Source organism: Protopterus annectens, chromosome 7.part0 (assembly GCF_019279795.1).
Source record: "Protopterus annectens isolate FY-2018-M chromosome 7.part0, PAN1.0, whole genome shotgun sequence".
Lineage (NCBI taxonomy): Eukaryota > Metazoa > Chordata > Ceratodontiformes > Protopteridae > Protopterus > Protopterus annectens.
In genome coordinates, this window is record NC_056739.1 from 701,412,897 (window position 1) to 701,434,491 (window position 21,595).

Consider the following 21,595-nt stretch of genomic DNA (forward strand, 5'->3'; position numbering starts at 1 on the left):
CTTACTACTCCTAGCAGCAGGTCAAAGTGTGGAGACACCCAAGAGGTGGAGGGTTGGGAACTGAATCCATTCAGGTACACAGACTCATCTTCAGAAGGAGAAAGGGATTTCCAGCCACCACTCTGCTTAAAAATTTCCAGGATGTCTGAGAATGAGACATCCACAGAAGGGGACCGTTGGGACCCTTCTGAGTCCTCCAAGTCCGTGTCCGATGTCAGGGACTAAGGGGAGTCCAAATGCTTCCTCTTACAAGTCAACATCTGAGGGACCTCCTCTGAGGGGTGCTCTGAAGAGGTTTTGGAAGGGGGGGTTGCCTGAAGGGGTGTCCTGGGGCATTGGTTCCCTACATCTGTGGAGGAGGGGTGGTTCAGAGGTGGACACTGGCCTGGAAGGTGAAGGAGCAACTGGACCCTTGGGTGGTGCTGTCCTCTCAGAATGCTCCACCCAAGGGTCCAGTTGCCTGGAAGGTGAAGGAGCAACTGGACCCTTGGGTGGAGCAGTCTGAGAGGACAGCACACTCCTCATCACCTTGAAGGCACCATGACCCCAGCCTGGTAGAGTCCCAGCTCCAAAGAGCCAGGAGATCTCCTCCAAACCAAGTGTGATGGCTCCAAGGCTGATGTAGGTGCCGAACTCACCTGCGTCGAAGCTCTGAGTGGGAGAGTATGATCCAACAAGGGTCCGATCTCACTCCCCCCCTGGAGCCAATGAGGGAGTGTCGGCCCCTTGAGAGAAGGTGGTATTGACGGGATCGGAGCTGATGTCAGACCCGAGAGACCTGGGGTTTTAGGATCCAACGGTTCCACCACAATGACCTCCATGCACTCTGGCTCCGAACTCATGTGAGTCAAAGGAGGAATCAGTGTCAAAGTACATTGGACAGTCAGCTCCACTTCAAGAGGAGAAGGTTAACACTTGCACCACACCTCCAGTCGCACACAGATCTACTAAAACAGCACTGACAAAAAAGTACACATAAATACACAAAATCATACTCAGAGGCTCTAAATAAAAACCTGCAAAAGCATCAGAGCCCTCCAAAGCATACACCCAAACAACCTGCACTTCCCGTCACAAACCAGACAACACATAAAACACAAAATCAGTGTGCCACACAATCACAGCCCTTAAGGCAAAGTAACATACCTAACACACTAGTAATAGGTGACTCTATAGTCAGGCACACTGACGTCCCACTCACTAGGCTGGACAAGCAGAAGGTTACTGTTAGCTGCCTGTCAGGAGCCAGAATCCACCACATAACACAAGCACTCAGGTCACTCCAGAACAAGTACAAATATGACTCTGTCATTGTTCATGTTGTTGTGAATGACCTGAGATGTACCTCCCTGGACCACATGAAAAGAGACATGGAAGAGCTCTCTGATCATGCAGCCCAGGCTGGTATGACCCTGATCAGCTGGTAAACTCCCCTACCAGAGGTGAAAACATATTGGACCTAGTCATCAACAAAATGGGCGACAGGTATTCCACACCAGAGGTCAACCTGTCACTGGTTAGATCAGACAATAAACTAATCACTCTGGATGTCCACACCCCACCACCACCCCAGCTAAGGAAACCACAGTAAAAAAACTTTTCTAAAGCAAACTTCACCTTACTTAAGACAGAGGTGGCAAGTTTCACAGCCCCCATGATAAAGGATAATGCTGCCCAAGATGCAGAAACCTTTACAAATGCACTCTATGAGCACCTACAAGGATGCATGGATCATGCCATCCCTATCCAAACCAAGACTCACTCCTCTAAGAGAAGGAAACCAGTTTGGTGGACCCCTGCAATAAACAGGCTATACAATAGAAGGAGGAAACTAGTTCAGAAAAAAAGCAAAGCCCAAGAAGGAAAGGCATCCCTGATCAGTATCAGTAAGAAACTAACGGCCCTCATGAAATCATCCAAGACTAACTTTGAAAGAAAAATAGCCAAGGATTCAAAAGATAACCACAAAGCCTTCTTTAGCTATGTTAAGAATCTAAGTGGCAATTCGCAGATATGCACTGAACTAGTGCAAAATAGGACAAAATATACTGAACCTACTGATATTGCCAACATCCTGGCAGAAAGATTCAGTGCAAACTTCAACCCCCTCTCACCTCCAAAAGGGCCCACAACAATACCGGAAAAGTGTAGTGTCCCAAAATTCACAGATGCACAGGTGAAAACAGCCCTTTCAAAAGCCAAAAACACAGTGTCAAGGGGACCAGATGGTGTCCCAGGCTGCATCTTGCACGAACTACAGAACGAACTAACCCCCCACCTAAACACAATGTTCAACCTCAGCCTCCCCACAGGCTACGTGCCCATAGAATGGTGCACAGCAACGGTTATTCCTCTCCACAAAGGAGGGGCCACAACTGACCCTGGTAACTATTGCCCCATAAGCCTGACTAGCCTGGTCTGCTAGGCTATGGAGCGCATCATCATGGAACTCATTAACAAAAACGTTGGGAACCTTCAAACACTTGACCTGACCCAGTTCGGCTTTGTTAAGGGCAGATCATGCCTACTAAACCTGGTTGACTTCTTCAAGACAGTCACCAAGGCCATAGAGGAGGGAAAGGTGGTTCACACAGCCTACCTTGACCTCACCAAGGCTTTTGACACCTTTCCCCTCTCGGGTATTACAGAAAAGCTCACCAGCCTGAACATAAACCCCTACGTCATGAGATATGTTGCCAACTGGCTTACAGACAGAACTCATACGGTAAGAAAAGCGGTCTCCAGGTCCGACTCTAAACCAGTCACAAGTGGTGTCCCTCAAGGCTCGGTCCTGGGACCACTACTGTTTGGTATATACTTCTCAGAAGTACAGGCAAACACAGGAGGACTATGGCTAACCAAGTTGACTGATGACTGAAAACTGGGAGCCATAATTGACTCTCCGGCTGACATGGACATCCTCCAAAAGGGCCTTACTGAGACAGACACCTGGTGTCAAAGTCATGGCCTCAAGCTAAATGCCAAAAAATGCACCCATGAATTATCACATAGGTGGCAGCCCCCTTAATACAGAAGAGGTAATAAGAGATCTGGGGACCCAGGTAGATAGTAATCTCTCCTTTGACAATCATATTGCCAAAGTAGTTAGGAAATTCTTCTATGTGGCCCATCTAATTACTAAAGGGCTCGGATTTCAAAGTAAAGAGGTTATAGCACCCCTCTACTCATCACTCATTAGTCCCATCATAGAGTACAGTGCCCCATTTGGGATGCACCTCACAAGACACTTCCAACAGCTGAAAAGACCACAAAAGTACCTCACCAAGAGGATTACTGGCCTCAAACATATGTCCTATGCAGCCCGACTGAAAAAACTCTGGCTGTACTCAGTGGCATATCACTTACTCAGAGGTGATCTCTGCCTGACTTACAAAGCCATGTCCAACTCAGAATTGATGGAGATGCTCCACCTAAAGAAATCCAAGTCACTGTGAGCCACGCACTCTAGTGAGCTAAACTATGCAACAACAATAAATAGAACATGCTGGAGGGATAGATTCCTGTCACAGAGACTCCCCATGCTTTGGAACAAAATTCCAAATTACATCAGGCAGAGCCCCTCACTAACACTTTTCAAGAGAAACCTTGACGAGTGAATGGGTAACAGAAAATACACCTCTGGGATCACTTTATTGGCTCTGCTTAACAGAGGCTCAGTTAATTAATCAATGGGGTGGCGAAAGCCGAAACACTCTGGCTAGGCTTATAAATGCCCTCTGGCAGATAGCCTAGTACCTACCTATGAACCTATATGGACTGGTCTCGATAAAATTTAGCCAAGGCCGGTGTCCAGAGTAGTCTTTTCACCACCCTCTCCACATAGTCATCTGAAAGCCTCCAGGCTGATCAAGAGGAATGGGTGGACGATCAGTGACTGCCCTGCCACAGACTGAAAAAATGGGGACTGTGGTAAGGAATGCACTGGTTCCAAGCACGGAGATCTGGATCCTTTATGGCTCCTAGACGGTTCTGAAGATACTGATGGATCCGAACGAGATAAAGCCTTGTTGGACCCGATAGCTATTGGATCCGATGAACTGGTTTGTCTTTGCCCTTCGACGGTTCCGAGGACAGAGCCGACAAAGATGCCAATTTGGAGGGTTTGTCAGATTTTCCTGCCTGATTCCTGCCTCAAAAGGCCCTTTCAATAACCCTCTCAAGATTAGCTTGTTCTTGTGCTCCTGCAGGACTCTAGAGCTAAAACCATTACAAATGGAACGAGAATCCTGCAAGTGAACAGCTCCCAAACAGTATACACAGCTAGTATGTCCATTAATTAGAGACATCTTTTGGGTGCAGGAATCATACTTCTTGAATCCAGAAGGATTGAATTCTTTCAAAGCTTTCTTAGACATATTTACCACAAAATACAACAACAAGATACTATAACAGAGATAATAGAATAGAAAGAAACACTCAACCAAAAAACGGACATCAAAACTTTTTTTTTTTTGGAAAGGGAAAGAAGCAGAAGGAGGAGAGTCTCTAAGTCAAATGACAACTCCTCCAACCAAGTAGATGCCTGTACCTTGAATGGCTAGCTCCTTAACAGTAGAGAAGGGAAATAAAGTAAAGCACTCTAAATAAAATGGGCTGAAAATGTAGGACAACTCCTCTAACTTAAATGGATTTGCAAGTTAGAAAGAGGAGAAAGGGTAGTTCTGAGAGATAAAGAAACGACGGCCTCAACAATAAACAGCAACTAAGAAGGTAGTAGATAGAGGGATAGCCAAACACTAAATTCTACTGACCTACAGAATTAACTGTGCTACCAAATAACAATATTTTACAAGGAATAATTAGAAAAAGCAGTCTAACTTAGCCTGAGCCAGTCATCAGCAATCACAAAGCTTCATGTGTCAAACAAGATCTGGGTAACTCTCGCTAGGCATGTTAGGATAGGGTCTAGCCTTGAGCCAGTGGAAGCTTTCAAACTTTAGAATGCGGCTGAGTTGGAGCTGAGGATTGGCTCTGAACCCAACCAGCAAAAAGGAAGGCAAGATAGGGACAACATAACATCAGTGAGTTTCTGGCAGTATTTTTGAGTTACTAGGAAAAAAGAAGTTATGTCTTACCATACCATTCCATCTGTATTGTTGATCCTCATTCAGTCATTACATACGGGTATTGGTTCCAACCTCGGAACCGAGCCGGCCATTTTCCAAGCTCGCGTCAGCTACAAACTCTCGAGCTCAACTCTTACCCAGAACTCCTCTCTCCCTGTTACCTCAGATTGAGTTTGCAAGTCAAAGAAGGTAGAGGCTACCTCTGGTCAAATGACCTAAGATAATCGGATGGTGAGATCCACTAGAAGCCACAGGAGGGGGAAGGAGGGAGGGTCGTAATGACTGAACAAGGATCAACAATACAGATGGAACGTTATGGTAAGACATAACTTCTTTATCTGGTATTGTTAATCCTCGTTCATTCCTTATATACGGGACAGAGTCCCCAGCTACCTATATTCCTGGGAGGCTCTTATGAAAGGACATTCCTGAGCACCATAGAACCAAAAGATGCTCTTCCCCTGGAGGCCAAATCCAATTTGTAATGATTGATGAAGGTATGAGGCGTAGCCCAAGTTGCAGCTCCACATATGTCATGTAGAGAAGCTCTGGCATGGAAGGTAACAGAAGTTGCCACTGATCTTGTCGAATGAGCTTTCATGGTGGTAGGCAATGGGATATTACATTGTGTATAAATGAAGGTCACACAGTCTTTCAACCATCTAGCTAATGTGACATTAGCAACAGCAGATCCTAATCTAGGACCAGAAAAGGCCAAAAATAACTGGTCAGATTTACAAAATGACTTGTTTTTGTTCAAGTAGAAGTGGATTTGCCTATGAATATCTAGGGTATGTAGGCAATACTCTCCTCTGTTTGAATGATTGGGAAAGAAAACTGGCAATTCAATGGTTTGATTAATGGACATTTCAGAAATAACTTTTGGCAGGAAAGAAGGGTTATTTCTCAAAGACACTCTATCTCTGTGAAAGATCAAGTATGGGCTCTTGATGCATAAAGCCTGAAGCTCAGAGATTCGTCTGGCAGAAGTAACAGCGACCAAAAATAGGGTTTTCCATGACAAAAATTTGAGGTCGCAAGAAGAGGCTGGCTCAAAGGCTGGCATAGTCAGAGCTTGTAGAACTAATGACAGATCCCAAGGTTGTATAGGATCTCTAAAAGGGGGCTTCAAATGATTCACACCTTTTATGAAGGTCTTGCATAGTTTGTGTGACATAAGAGAGGAGTCTTGGATACCATTATGGAAATTAGATATAGCAGCCATATGAACTCTAATGGTAGAGGCCAACAGACCGGAGTTTAATAGATCGGATAGATACTCCAGTACTATCCACACTGGTGCTGAAAAGGGATCTACCTACTTTTCTTTCAGCCAAAAGGTAAACCTTTTCCACTTGCTTAGATAAGTAATTCTAGTGGAAGACTTAAGAGATGCAATAAGAATGTCTCATACTGGTAAAGAAAGATCGTTCTGCCTGGCAATCTAGGGAATTGGAGGAGCCAAGCCATGAGCTTCAGGCTATTCAAGTTGGGATGAATTAGGTTCTGCAGATGTGAGATCAACTCCGGGGTTGGACGGAGAATCCACGGTTGATCTAGCAGGTGAGGCCAAAGGAAGGGGAACCCGATCTGAAGAGGCCAATATGATGCTATGAGGATCACCTTGCTGTTTAACTGGCAGGCTTTCTTCAGAAACTGGGGAATGAGGGGAAGAGGTGGGAATGCATAGAGAAGACCCGAGGGCCAATCCTGGACTAGAGCATCCCTGGGTGACTGTCCCAGAGGGGGAATCAGGGTGAAGTAGTTGCTGCATTTGTAATTGGCCGGAGATGCAAAGAGGTCGTAGCAAGGACGGCCCCAGCAGGGGAAGATCTCCGCCGCCACCAGGGTATTCAGGGACCACTTGTGAGGTTGTAGAATACACCTGCTGAGTCTGTCTGCTATCACGTTGGAACTCCTGGGAATGTGCATTGCTAGTAGAAAGCAGTTGGTAGCTATCGCCCATTGCCATATCCTCATGGCCTCTCGACAAAGGGGGTAGCATTTGGTTCCACCTTGTTTGTTGATGTACCAGACAACAGCCATGTTGTCTGATTGTATCACAATCATCCCAAATGGCAGCAGGGGATGGAATGCTTGCAATGCTAGAAGCACTGCCCTCAGCTCTTCTAGAACATTTATATGCAGTCGGGTCTCCAGCTCGGACCAAGTGCCTTGGACAGTCTGTCCCTGACATAACCCCCCACCCCATCAGGGAGGCGTCTGTGGTCACTGTAGCCTTGGGTTGTTGGGGGAAGAAGGGGCAAGACCATTGTGATAGATTATGGGTCATCCACCAATTTAAATCCTGTTTGCACCTGTGGGTTACCTGAATCTTGGCTGAAAGAGGATGCTGAAAAGGGTACTATTGGGTAAGCAGTAGACACTGTAGAAATCTCATATGAAACCTGGCCAGGGGGAAAATGTTGATGGAGGCTGCCATGGAACCCAACAGCTGTAGGACAGAGTGAGCTGTGGATTTTTCTCTTGACAGGATTGGGATCAGCTGTTGCCTTATCCTTAGAATTCTGTGCTCTGGCAGGGATGCTTTGCAATTCTTTGTGTCCAAGATAGCCCCTATGAATTCTCTGGACTGAGATGAGGTGAGGTTTGATTTTTGCCAGTTTATGGTTATGCCTAGCCTCTGTGAGGTGAGGAGAGAGTATGCCAAGGCTTCTTGCAATAGATGTCTGGTGGAGGCGGAAATGAGCCAGCCATCCAGGTATGGAAACACCTGGAATACTTGTAGTTGCAAATGGGCTGTGACGGCTGCCATGCACTTTGTGAACTTTCTGGGGGCTGAAGAGAGTCCAAAGGGCAGCACTCTGAACTGGTAGTGACTGGCTCCTGCACAGAAGCGCAGAAATCTTCTTGATGGCCTGTCCACTTTTATGTGGTAGTACGCAAATTGAAGATCTATTGAGCACATCCAATCATCTTTTTCCAAAAGTGGGAGGATAGACTGCATTGTGACCATTAAGAATTTTTGTACTCTCACGAACTTGTTCAATATGCTGAGGTCCAAGATTAGCCTCCAGTTCCTGGTTTTCTTTGGCACCAAAAATAATCGTGAGTAGAATCCGGATCCTATCTGGTCTGAAGGGACGATTTGAATGACTGTCTTTCTTAGCAGCTTTTCTGTCTCTAATGCTGCTTCTTCCCTTTGATTGGGTGAAATGTTGGGAAGGTTTTTTGAAGGGACAGGACACAGATCGAAGGGGATATGATAACCTCTGGTTATAATCCTTTGTATCCAAGAATCGGTGATGATGATTAGCCAGGCAGAAGGGTGCAAGGAGAAATTACCCCCAACCACCTCCAGAGGAAATGAGTTGGGCCGCTCTTCTGGAGCGCTGGTAGGATTGGCCGGAGAATGAGTCCCCAGAACCCTGGTTATGCAGACCCCTTCTGCCCCGAAAGGGGTGTCTTCCCTGTGAGTTTCCCCCTCTGCCTCTAGGGGAGAACTCGGTCTGTGTGTCACGGAAAGGACCCTGAGATTTCTTGAACCATATCTTCCCACTCTTTTGGTTTTGGGAGAAAGCACGTTGAGGGGAAGAGTAATGGACACCTATGGCAGAAAGGGTCTTACCGTCCTGTTCACATCTGGCTAGTGTGCTTTTAACTTTGAGTCCAAACAACGAGGAGGACTCAATGGGGGCATTAAGGAAGGAAGCCTTAAAGGGTTCCTTGAAATCACACAAGCGCATCTAGGCCTGTCGTCTTAAGACCACAGCTGAACCCACTGCTCTAGCTGCTTCTTCTGATGTGTGAGAAATCAGTCACATGGAGGAGTTAGATATTGATTCAATGGTGGCCAGCTGAGAGGCCACTTTGTCTCGGACCTCATCAGACACGGCACCAGCCAAGGTATCAGAGAGCTCGGAAATTAGATCCCTTTGAAGCCTGGTAAAGTTTGCCATATAATTCAGGGACCTGATAGCAAAGGTCGCTGAAGCAAAGGTGAGCTTCCCTATCCTGTCCAGAGCCCAGGACTCCTTGTTGGGTGGGTGGACAGTCTGGCTTTCTTCTTCCACCAGATCCTTTTTTGTTGCAGCCGCTACCACCAGAGCATCCACAAGGAGACCTTTAGACCAATGTGGATCCATGGCAGAGGGGGACAAGATTTTGTCTGGCCTCCAGGGAATAGCCTTTACAGTGTTGGCGGCCTTCTATGCATGCTGCACGATGAGCAGGACAAGTTCATCAGCAGGTGGAGTAACCCAGGCGGTAGGGGGCTGGGCGTGAAAGGACTGCAGAAACACAGACCCCTCAGAGGTTGGGTTAGAGGGCTGCCAGTTACCTCTCTGTTTAAGGATTTCAAGGATATCACCAAAGGATACCTCAGAGGGTGACTGAGGGGATCCTTCCTTCTCATCAAAGTCTGTGTCTTCAGTGAGCGACTCCTCTGTGGAGTCCATGTGCTTCCTCTTACACAAACTTTTCTGGTGGGCTTCCTCAGAGGGAGAAGCTGGGGAAGGCAGCGGAAAAGAGGTTTCCTGTGGGAATATGCCCTGAGGCCCTTGCACCCGGTGTCTGCTAGGTGCGACATGTGAAAACAATGAACAAGAGGAGGGCGGGGGGATAGACAGCACAGTATTGCCAGTAGAGGCCAGCGCCTTCTCCATCAATTGGAAGGCTGGTCCACCTGAAGAGGGGTGAGTGTCCAGGACAGGGATCACCCCTCCACTAGGCGGCTAAGTCTGCCTACTCAGACTGCCAAGATGACTGTGGAGAAACAAATCATCCTGGGTCATAACAAAACTTTCTTGCCACAAAGGCAACTGCGGTTCTTTAGTGAGATCCATAAAGGGAACCGCAAAGGGGGAAGACTGTGCTATATCCATGGACTTCAAAGGCAATGAAGGAGGAGAATAAGAAGGGGTCTTTGGAGACAGGTGATCACCTCCCAAGGAAGGATATGTCCTGGGTGGTGGAATACCTCTGGCCAAAAGTACTTGATCCACAAGACGCAACACATCATGTTCAGAGAGGCTTCTAGTGGACCTCACGGAGACAGAGGGAGAGACAGGCCTGTCCACAGCAGAGACAGACTTGGTGCCTACCTCCCCAGTCTGCACCAAGAACAATGGTGCTGAGAAAGACTGTACCAAGGAAGTCATCAGTGCCGAGGTCACGGTCTGCACCAATACAAGCTTTGGTGCCGAAGTGGTGGTTGTCGGTACCGATGCTGGAACTGACAAAAATGGAGTCAACAATTGAGGTGTCTGTTCTGAGTTAGATGTCAGAGCTGAAGAGGTCAAGGTCTGCACCAACTGAGTGGTTGGTGCAGATACAATAGCAGTAAAGGCCTGCACCGAGGAGTCCCTCGGTGCTGATATAGTGAATGCTGCAGGAGAAGACGGAGCCAAGATAACTAATGGAGCCAAGGGCCTCGGTGACGAAGGTTTAGGCACCGAAAGCACTGGGGTTGACTGAGTGTGCTCCAGAGTGGAAAGTTTAGCCTTTTTAGATTTTGGTTGGTGGCAGTCCCCAGCCGGGGATGAAGGCAAAGACTTGGCCTTAGAAGACACATCCAACATTTTTTTATGGGTTCTAGGAGGGGTTGAGGCCTCCGACCCAGAAATAGCCTCTGAAAAGGGAGATTTAAGAAGTCCCTTCAGCAGCCACTTATTTTTCCTTTCTAACAGTGTCCTATTAGAAAATTTCCCACAAATAGTGCACGGTGGATCAACAGATAAATGGGGCACCCCCAAACAATAAACACACAAAGTGTGTGTATCTGAGGTAGGAAATTTGTGTCAACAATCAGAACACCTTTTAAACCCCGGACTACCTTCCTTATCTGACGTGGTAGAGAAAAAGGGATAGCAGAAAGGGTACCAGCAATGGTACAAAAGAATACCCGAAGGTATGAAAGGGGAAGATTACCAACGATGGTAGTACAGAAATACCTCAAGGTAAAGAGAGTAGAAAAAAAAAAAAGAGAGGAGAAAACTCAAGAAAGGATGGTCGCTAGATGCGATAGAGTAAGAGGCAACGAAATATAAACTTTTCTGAAAAAAATTTATATGAAAGAGTATTCAAACAACAAATAGCTGTACTTAGCTCAAGAGAAGCAGCTTGACACAACCGAATGGCAATGCGGCAAACAAAATCTGGGGTAACAGGGAGAGGGGAATTCTGGGTAAGAGTTTAGCTCAAGAGTTTGCAGCTGACACGAGCTTGGAAAATGGCCGGCTCGGTTCCGAGGTTGGAACCGATACCTGTACATAAGGAATGAACGTGGATTAACAATATCAGATCGTTTGTTATTGGAGCAGTGTTCTGCTGTTGCTGTATGCTTTTTAGAGTGCAGTAACTATCTAACTTGTTGATAAGTTTGTGAGCAGTGGTGAGTTCAGATTAAATCAGCTGATCTGGGAGTTTTACCAATTTAGGTCCTTTAGGGCTGTCCAGTGATGGGTTTTATGATATGAATATGTGGTGACTCTTGCTATTTTATTATAGCATGAATCAAGTTTGTACTTCAGGGTATCGTTAACATTAGCGAAGATAAGGGATGCAAACAATAGTGATGAGAGTAGGTAGGTAGGTTGCTGCTATGGATTTTCTTGTGAATTCTGTAATATATTGATTTGCTATATAGGGATTCTATTTTTCTGTGTGTGTTTTTGATAGTTTGGAGAATATGTTGGTCATATTTGGGTTTGCCATCTATGGCTTCTGTCACGGTTTCAGTTTTTGTATCATAAAATGAGACCATATGGAAATTATGTTTTTGGGTATTAAATTATTTTGGTATATAAAGAACTTTAGTTTAGACTTTTTTGCATTTAGGAGTAGGTCTGCATTGCTTAGACAAGATTTGACAGATGTAAAAGACTCCTGGGTGATTTCCTAGAGAATTTGTAGTTTTGGGGCAGAGCAGATAAGAGCTGTATTATCTGCCCACTGAACTAGACTTGCTTTTTTTGTGGCAGTATGAAATTTGATTACAAACAGATTTAATAGAAGTGGGCTCACTACTGATCCTTGTGGGACTCCAACTGTGACTGGAAGGAAAGAGAAAAATTCTTGTTTCCATTTTACCGATTGTTGTTTATTTCGGAAATAGCTATGACATCGGGTGAGAGATGATTAGATTTAGACCTAGAAAGGACAGATTTGATGGGAAAGTGTGTCAAAGGCCTTTAACAGATAAAATAAAAGTGCTGATACTAGGTTGCCATTATTTCTGTTGTGGTTGATAGCACTGGTAAAGCTAATAAGAGCAGTAATTGCGCTATGACTAAGGCAGTTGTTATAGTAATAAAGTTCATAGCCATTGCGGTGAACTGTTTTATTACCAGAAACTTGATTTCTAAAGAAAACTGTTCATATAAAAACTGGTCCATCTTTTTGTGTAGATTAATAAATGCTATTAACTTTTCTAAATTTTTCTATTAATGTAACAAACAATATAGTAATATATGGAAAAATAAGTTTAACATTCATATCAGACTTGCACATTAACACTTTCTACCATATTTCAGAAAATTAAGGAATTATGAAAATATTATAAAATGTTAATATTTAAAAAAAGATAAAATGGTCAGGTACTGTCCTGTAGTACTAGTTATTACTTTACAGAGGATCATATGATCATGAGATCATAGGACGTTACTAGGCTATTGGCCCTGAAGCCCTTACAAGCCTAGCCAAGAATTTAGCCCATGTTCCGACAAGTCAGCACCCAATGGCCCTGTTCAGCAGATACAGGTGGAATCCTTGGGGTGTATTTTCTGTTCCCCATCTAGTTATCCAGGTTGTGCTTAAAAAGCGATAATGAGGTACTCTGCTTGACTTAGAGAGGGGAGTTTATTCCACAGAAAGGAGAGTCTCTGTCCCACCAACAAGTCCTATTGATGTCACAGACCAGGTTGAGGTCACACATGCAGGTTACTTGAGTGGAGCTTGACTTGCGGATATTCAGCAGTCCCATCAAGACGGGGTCTGAGATTGCTTTGTATACTAGACGGAGGTCACCTCTGAGGAGTCTGCTGAGACTGAGTAGAGGGACAGGGCTTTTAGCCTATCTGTGTAGGGTAGATGTTTGAGGCCCTAAATTCTCCTGGTGAGGAACCTCTGTGGAGTCTTCAGCTGCTGTGTGTGCTTTGTGAGGTACATGCTGAAAGGTCCATTGCAGTCAATAATGGGTCTTATAAAGGAAGAATACAGGGGTGTTATGACCTTCTTGTCCATGGATGAGATACCTTTCCTAATGAGGTGGGCCATGTAGAAAGCCTTCCGTACAATGGAGGCAATATGGTGGTCAAACGTCAGGTTGCTATCAACCTGGGTGCCTAAGTCCCTCACAACTGATTACATGCATAGGACTTTGTTATCAATTTGATAATCTGTAGAGATGTCACTCTCCTCAAAGGGGATGATGATGCATTTTTTGGCATTCAGTTTGAGGCCTTATTTCTAACATCAGTCATTTGTTTTGGTGAGACCCTCTTGGAAGATGTCCACATCACTAGGGGAACTGATGACAGCCCTGAGCTTGCATTCATCTTCAAACCTGGTCAAAGATGGTCCACTGGTTTTGGCCTGCACCTTAGTAAAGTATATCCCAAACAACAGAGGCCCCAAGACCAATCCCTGGGGTACACTGCTTGTTACAGGTGTACTGCTTAAGGTGGCCTCCCCTTTTCTGACTAGGTGGGTTCTATCAATGAGCCAGTTTGCTACCCCTATGGTAACATATGGATTGATGTCTAGTTGAAAGAGTTTCTCTATTACACCCAAGTGGGGAATAGTATTGAAGGCTTTGACCAGGTCAAGGTAGGGGGTGTGCACTGCCTTCCCCTCGTCCATGGCTTTGGTGACTGTCTCAAAGAAGTCAGCCAAGTTTAACAAGCATGACTTCCCCTTCATGAAACCAAACTGTGTGGGATTGAGTGTTTGGAGGTTGCAAATGTCCTTATTAATGAGGTCCATGATAATCTATTCCATGGCCTTGCAGATCAGGTTAGTTAGGCTGATGGGTCTATAATTTCCTGGATTGGTGGATGCTCCACCTTTGTGCAAAGGGATAACAGTGGCTGTCCTCCACTTGGCTGGGATGAAGCTGGTACTCAGGCTTTGGTTGAATAGGGTGCCTAATGGTGCTGCAAGTTCCTGGCTGAGTTCATGTAGGATGCAGTCTGGGATGTTACTGGGTCCCATGAATGCTGTATTTTTTGCCTTTGAGAGGCAGTGATGACTGGCTCCCTAGAGATAAGGGGAAGGGGGCAGGTGCTGGGGATGTTCTGACTTACTGATTGGAGGGACAGATGGGTGAAGTTTTCAGTGAACCTTTCTCCCAGCAGGTTGGCTATATCTACAGCATTTGTGTATGTGGTGTCCTTGACCACCAGTTCTGAGCAAATCTGAGCACTTCCTTTGAGGTTGCCAACATATGTGAAGAATGCCTTTTGACTGTCTTTAGTAGATATGGCCAGTTTGAACTTGAAGTTTGCTTTGGAGGATTTCACTAGTGCTCTTATTTGCTTGTTCAGGCTAAGGAGAGAGTGCTTCCAATTAGGCACCTGCTCATTCTTGGGCCTGGACAGCAATTTTTTTCCTGTTATTATAGAGTTTATTTATTGCAGATGTCCATCAGAGAGGTTTACTCTTCCTTGAAGAGGATGAGTTTGTCCTGTCGGGTATTCCTGATTCCATGTAGCTATATAAATGCTCATATAGTACTTTGGTGTAGGTTTGGACATTTGTGCCAGTTCCTACCAAGGGAGTGGGGCTGTGAAGCTGTTTGTACCTTCCCTCAGGAGGTTGTCATCAGCTTTGGAGAAGGTTTTTTTGTTTGACCCTAGCTGGGGGGGGGGGGTCCTGGGTAGATGGTGACTTTGAAAGTGGCCACTTTGTGGTTGGATCTTGCCAGGGAGGATGCCACTGTAGAGTTGCTGCAGTGGTTACTCATGTTGGTTAATACCAATTCCAAGATATTATCACCTCTTGTGGGGGTGTCAACCAACTGGTCCAAGGCATTTGCATTGACAAAATCAAGGAATCTCTGGGCATTTGTGTTTTGGCATGAGTAGTTCTTCCAATCTGTTATTAAATAGTTAAAGTCGCCCAGGATCAGGGCAAAAGGTTGAATCTTGATAGATTCAAAGAGGTCCAGATAGGTGGAGTGGGCATTTTGAGTCGAGTTGAAGTTGGGGGCCTGTAGCTAGGTATGACTTGAATAGGGGTCTTGTCAATGGTTAACTGCACCTGGAGTGTCTCCTGTGCATCATACTGTTTGACCAGCCTGGAGGTGTGTATGTCTTTAATGTATATTGAAACTCCACCTCCTTTTGCTTTGCTGCAAATGTTTTGGGGTCTGAATGTTAATAGTAACTAAATCAAAACAAACTTCCAGGTCATCCCAGATTTTGAGAATAATAGTACATTTGCATATCATAATTGCTAGTCCTTTTCTTCAGTTGGAGTACTAACTTGATGTAAGTACACCCCCCAACCCTATGTCAGTATTACTATAATATGTGCTGCTAAATTACAGAAAGTATAATATCACTGATAATCATTCATATTTATGTTGTGACTGTATAACAGAATGCTGGGCATCTGTGATGAGGATACTGAAGTTCTTGTAGTGAAATATCTTTTTTTTTTTTTTTTTACTTTTAGTAAATGGAACTGAAGGAACACAAGAAGAATTTAATAAATATTGCCTTACAGTCAAAAATGATGGAATTGTTTATAACAAAAACATCAGAAATTACAGACAATATGGAGATACTTACAGGTAATTTTTTGTTTTTGTTAATTCTAGTCTTGCAATGGTTTTGAAAAAGGGTAAGGTCCACAAATATAGTTCGTTAAAGCATGCTGTGTATCCATGCATTAATCTGCATGGCTAGAAAGTCACACTCCAGGAATTTGTTATTTCACACTGTTTGGTCAGTTAATGTAACACACACAAGTCAAAAATGTATGTTTTATTTACTTGTACAACTCGAGTAAGTACAAAACCTCTATGACTGGATATTAGTATTGCATGTTTTCTTACTTTCTCTGATGCACTGTTTGTGTATATGCGTATGGTATAAACACTGACAGAGAATTATAGAAAAACACAAGCCAGGGAGGAGGAGTCATGAAGGGATCCTTATGTTGCTACCCACATTGTGTAGCACAACACAACAGTGTTAGAAATAAGACATAACTTATCATAACAAGCAGAAGTTTGTCCAAGGTAGTAACGGATGTTGGTGCATGGATTAGGTGTACCATGCCCTCCATACCTTCATGCTGAGGTACAGACTGAAAAAGACAGAAGACATGGTCATGTAAACATGTCAGGCAATGGGAGGACATGAGATGTACAACACATTGTGTAAGATCCTGTAGAAAATGCCAGTCTGTACTAGAACAACATTACATACTCCCCAGGATTCACAAATCCTTTGTGTAAGAGTAGAGTAGTCTTACACGGAAAAGCCAGTGCAAGAGTAAGACGGCAGCGCGTCATGCATATTAATGAGGGCGCGCTGCCATAACTCTAAGGCTGACATGGAACATGCACGAGTGCAGGGGGCGTGTCGGACTGCCGAGCAGTCCAAAAATCCACGCCCCTGCAAGTCTCCCAATCGGGAAATGTCAATCTACATGAGCGAGTCCACTCAAATGTGTACATAGCCAACACTACACTCCCCCACATTCTAAACCCCAGTACAATTATAAAATGTAAAACTTTTAATTTTTTTTTATTCCCGATATAGCTGCCCTTATTTGCGTGTGTTTGCCCATTGCTTAGCTACAGTTAGCAGTCAAGACATCAAAGAGGATAATAAGAAACCTAGATGCAAATGAAGGAAAACAGCAATAGCGTAGTGGTAGAACCTTCTCGCAAAGAGGAGGCATTCCCGGTTTGAGTCCCACCACTCCCCTTTTTATTTTCTGTTGGGAAATCTGTATATGAAAAGAATCCATGAGATTTATCATTGAAATTATAGTAAAAAGCATTGAAATGGCCTATGTAGTAGTGAACGAATTTTAAAATATATATAAGAAAGTGAAATGGTTCTGCATACTGATGAATGCATAAGTAATGTATCTTAAGCAATGTGAAGCACTGCTAAGCAAAGTTTACCAGTATTAAGCACATTACAGTGTAATTGCCCATAGCTTAGCACTGCTTTAACTAGCACAGTAGCATTGCGCGGAGCAGCGCACCTCGCCAACCAGCGCAACGTAGAGCAACATTGGGCAACGTAGAGCAACGTCGAGCAACATTGAGCAACGTAGAGCAAAGTCGGTAAAATATAGCCACACCTCCTTGCCGGTCTTGCAAGTAGTGAAATAAAAAGCAATGACAGGCTTCGAACCCAGGATACTGTGCACCATAATCACAAGACTGAACCCCTAAGCCATGACAGCTTTTCATAAGTATGCACTTTCAGCACACATATACATATACATATCAATGGAAGTTTACCCATAGCTAAGCAGGTGTACCCTCAGCTGTGTATTTTCAAAACCGGCCAATCACAAATAATTGCGGGAAACGATGCATATTTAAGCTCCATAGGCGGGAATACTTGCCATAACTGGTTGTAGCTCCCATCTGCAGGCAGTAATGGCCGGTGCTGGAGAGGGCTCTCATTTTTGAGGGCAACGTTGGGGCATTGAGGAATCAAAAGTTATGGTTTGGCTCCTTGTCCATAATCATGAGGATGGACTCCTGCAGGGCCAGTATCAGAACACCCAATACAAAGCGGAAGCCTGGGACAGTCTAGCTCATGAACTCACCAGTGCCACAGGTGTCCCCTGGACTGGTGAGCAGGTCAGACACCACCATGCAGACATGAAGAGGCGCAAGGCAGACCAACTGGACCAGTGGATCCAGGAGGCCTGTGGGATAGCAAATGCCCCACTACTGAGTAAGTAGCCATGGAATTAAGTATGTAAGAATTGTTATTCTAGTGTATACTATGGATAGGTATGTCTCAATATCACTTCATGTACTTCACAGCTGCAGGTGTCCGTGCTGCGAATCAGCAAGCCTATGCAGATAGGCTGCTAAGGCTGCGCCACCAGGCAGGTTAGTAATTATTCTGCTTGTACTATTATGTAAAATAAATGAGAGAGCCTGAAAAAAGTGTTTGAACACAATAAGTAAAAGTATAATAAATCTCTAACAATTATTCTGTATGTACTGTTATATAAAATAAATGAGAGAGCCTCTAGAAAAGTGTTTTAAGTCTTTAATAAAGGTATAATTCCTGGAGTGTGTCTGTGTCATTTTCTTTGATATGTTGTTGTACTCTTGCATTATAGAAATAGTACTGTTGTATTAAGCGCTGTTAACACACAGTTGGGTAGGCCCATATAAAGTGGATGAAGGGAGTGCCAGTAGCTTTTAAGTATATTCACAGTCCTCAACTGTTGGTTCATGCCCAGCATGTACAGGTTAATCTGGCACATGAGTAGCTTGGTACTGTGTTCCCCAGAAATTTCATTGTGCTGGCAGAAATGTAGGGAGTTGTTAACATATAACTGATAATTCCACCTAAACATATCTTGATAAGTATAGGAAAGTAGAGCTGTCAGTGTACCCTCTCAGCAGTAGTGTGTCTGAGCAACTCACAAAATATGTAGCAGTAACATCTGCATCCCGGACAGTTTGTATGTCAGATACAGCCCATGTATATAAAGATCTAGCAAAACCCATTTCACAATATAAGGACAATTGGGTAGTGTAATAATACATGTAGGGGACATATAACTGCAGTTAATAGGAATGTAGTGTAAACTAGAAGGATATATAAGTTGGTAATGGAACTATCATTTTCCACCCTACTGTATGTGTATACAAAATGCAATTCCACACCTCAATGGGTATGTCTAATCTCAAAACATTTGTTGGGACATATGTCCTATTGGTTTATAAATATCTGCATTTATTTTGATGCATGTGCCCTGTTCAAATACCACAATATTGGTGGCCTGTTGCCATTGATTAAACCTGCATGCTGTTGTAATGTCCACTGTTGTTCCATATATGCATGTGTCATGCTTGCTGTTCAACTGTTAGAACTCTAGTGTGTTGGGTTAATGGGAATACTTCTGCATGCTGTTATAATTAATTGGGAATGCTGTTGACTGTTACTAACCCATATTTCCATTAAATCCTCCCAAACATAGAATGTATGAGAAGGCCAGTCCCAGCGGACCCACCTGTCCCACCTCAGCTGACGATGGCACCTGGCACCAGCAGGTCCGGTGCCCTGCCTGGGACCTCTTCCTCCATTGGCCCTGTGCCACCTTCAGGTGGAAGCACTGCAGGGGATGGGGCTCATCCCCCCATGCAAGCGTGGGCTGGAGGAGGGCCACCTATCACCCACCGAATGGTCTGGGCTGTGGTGTGTAGGGAGATTGAGCGTTCTGTCGCTGATCCTCTATGCCAGCTTGAGGCATGAGTGGCATGACTCACGGGTGAGCCTGCCCCTCCTACACAGCCCCCAGCACAGCCACCCTCTGGGCTGTGAAGGTGCAGTGGTGACTGCCCATGGGTGGGGATCTCAGTTCCACTGTTGCAATCTGTGGGCTCATGGGCTTGCGATATCCAAACATCCTTCCCCATCAATGGCGTTCACCCACCACATGTCATATTCTGCCTCTGTATGCATCTTGTTTGTCTTGTCTGTTTACCTCCCCAACCTACCTCCCCAAATATACCTACTTCCCCTACCCCACATTCCACTCTCACCTGAAAAAAAAAAAAAGGGCAATCTGCTCACAACAAAAAATACACCCCATTCATAGCTGCCCATTTTGCACACATGCCCGTTGGACACATAAACTGATATTTAATTTGCAGTACAACATACTTTGTTGTCCTCACCCCTCTCACAGGGGTTGAAGGTTTCAAATTCCCCTCCAAATTGATTGCATATGCACAGCTGTTGCTGTTAAAGAAATGGGCAGCTATGGGTCTTCCCTACACCCTTCCTGCACACCCCAAACTGTTTCCCATACTGTCTTTCCCTCTTTGTGCCCCTTTTTCACCATTTTCCTATCTCCCCATTTTCTTTTCTTTTAAAGAAATGAGCGCGGGGGTTAGCAGGAGTAAGCACTTTTAAGCAGTAGTTAGCGGGTTTGCATGAGTGTGCGCTTGTGTGCACTTAGCTAAGCATCGCACAAACCTGCACAAACCCGCTTACAACTGCTTAAAAGTTCCTTAGTCACCCTGTATGTCAGCGCCCCTGTTCTGCTCAGCAGCAAAATAGAACACCTCTGTCAGTCTTGAACCCCGGACCTTGTACACACTAGACTGCATGAAGTACCACTAAGCCATGGTAGACATACAACAAATTGGTGCTGAAATAAATATATCATGTATCAGAATGAGGAATGTAAAGGTAAAATAGGAATACCATAACACAAATCTTGTTCTGTGGATCTTTACCAGCAGTTCTCGTGGAATTTCATTACATGACTGTGAAAAGAGAACTAGCCATTCTAGCAGGAAATAATGTTACAGCAGAAATTTACAACCCCCACACAGTATCATAGCAGGACAAACACTAGCATATCTGAATAGGGCAGAGGCCATACTTCCCAACTGTGACTAATTTTCAGGCATGTCCCTGATTTTGAGACAGGTTTTAGCTGTGTCCTTCTGAATCCCTCTGAAAGGTACTGACATTAGGCAGAAAGGTGAGGAATTACACTTAATGAATAATGACAATAAGTAAGAGTTAGACACTGCTTGTACTTCAGGAAATGTGTATTAATCCATATGCTCTGGTTCTCTCAAAGTCTCAACTTAATTAACATTTTAAAGGTGTACCTCACTTCTACCTACATTTCCCTGAGTCTGTTCAAATATGTACCTGAGTATTTGAGAGGCCTGTCAGAGGCAGAAACACACAGGCATATCAGCTATTCTGCTGTTACACACTGTGCAAATAGCTTTTGAAGGAGTTCCAGAAGCATACCCTTATGTAGGAGTACGACACTGAAATACCAAGGGATGTAACCATGTACTGGTAGCAACCAACTGTGACAATGCCATTGTTCCAGTGCTGAAAAGACCAGTGTGGTGTACAGACAAAGAATAACAGGCTAACCTCTGGCTACCATCTGGATAGGTCCACAGTTGGGAGCTACACAGACAGACTACTTGCCTTGGTAAACTATCAGGGGTGAGTACAATTCTACACTGACAACTGTGTAATGAAAGTGGCAACATTCAGGTCTGAGTACAACATTTAAATCACTGGCTACACCCCTAGGTTCAGATATAATAACTATACCAACCTTCTGACTTACACAACGGTGTCCACAGCAAACAAGCATGGGCCCCACTTTGGAAAGCTGAAAGGGCTATGCCTACCTGACATAGCAATTTATAGCATTGGGTTGCTATGACAGTGAGTAATGCAATTACCACACAGCAGGCTGCATGCAGTTACCAAATGGTGGCCACCAATTGGTGAAGAGGCCATCACATGCACATTTGCAGATACCTATAAAAGCAGGCTGTACTTGCTGGC

General features: G+C 44.6%; 1 protein-coding gene across 1 annotated transcript in view; it reads left to right on the top strand.

Moving 5' to 3' along the window:
- LOC122806078 overlaps positions 1-21,595 on the top strand; it is a 329,514-nt gene that overhangs the window by 49,417 nt on the left and 258,502 nt on the right. Inside the window, exon 2 of the mRNA XM_044076316.1 lies at positions 15,723-15,840. Coding sequence (XP_043932251.1) covers positions 15,723-15,840 — 118 coding nt within the window. The remainder of the gene's footprint in view (positions 1-15,722; positions 15,841-21,595) is intronic.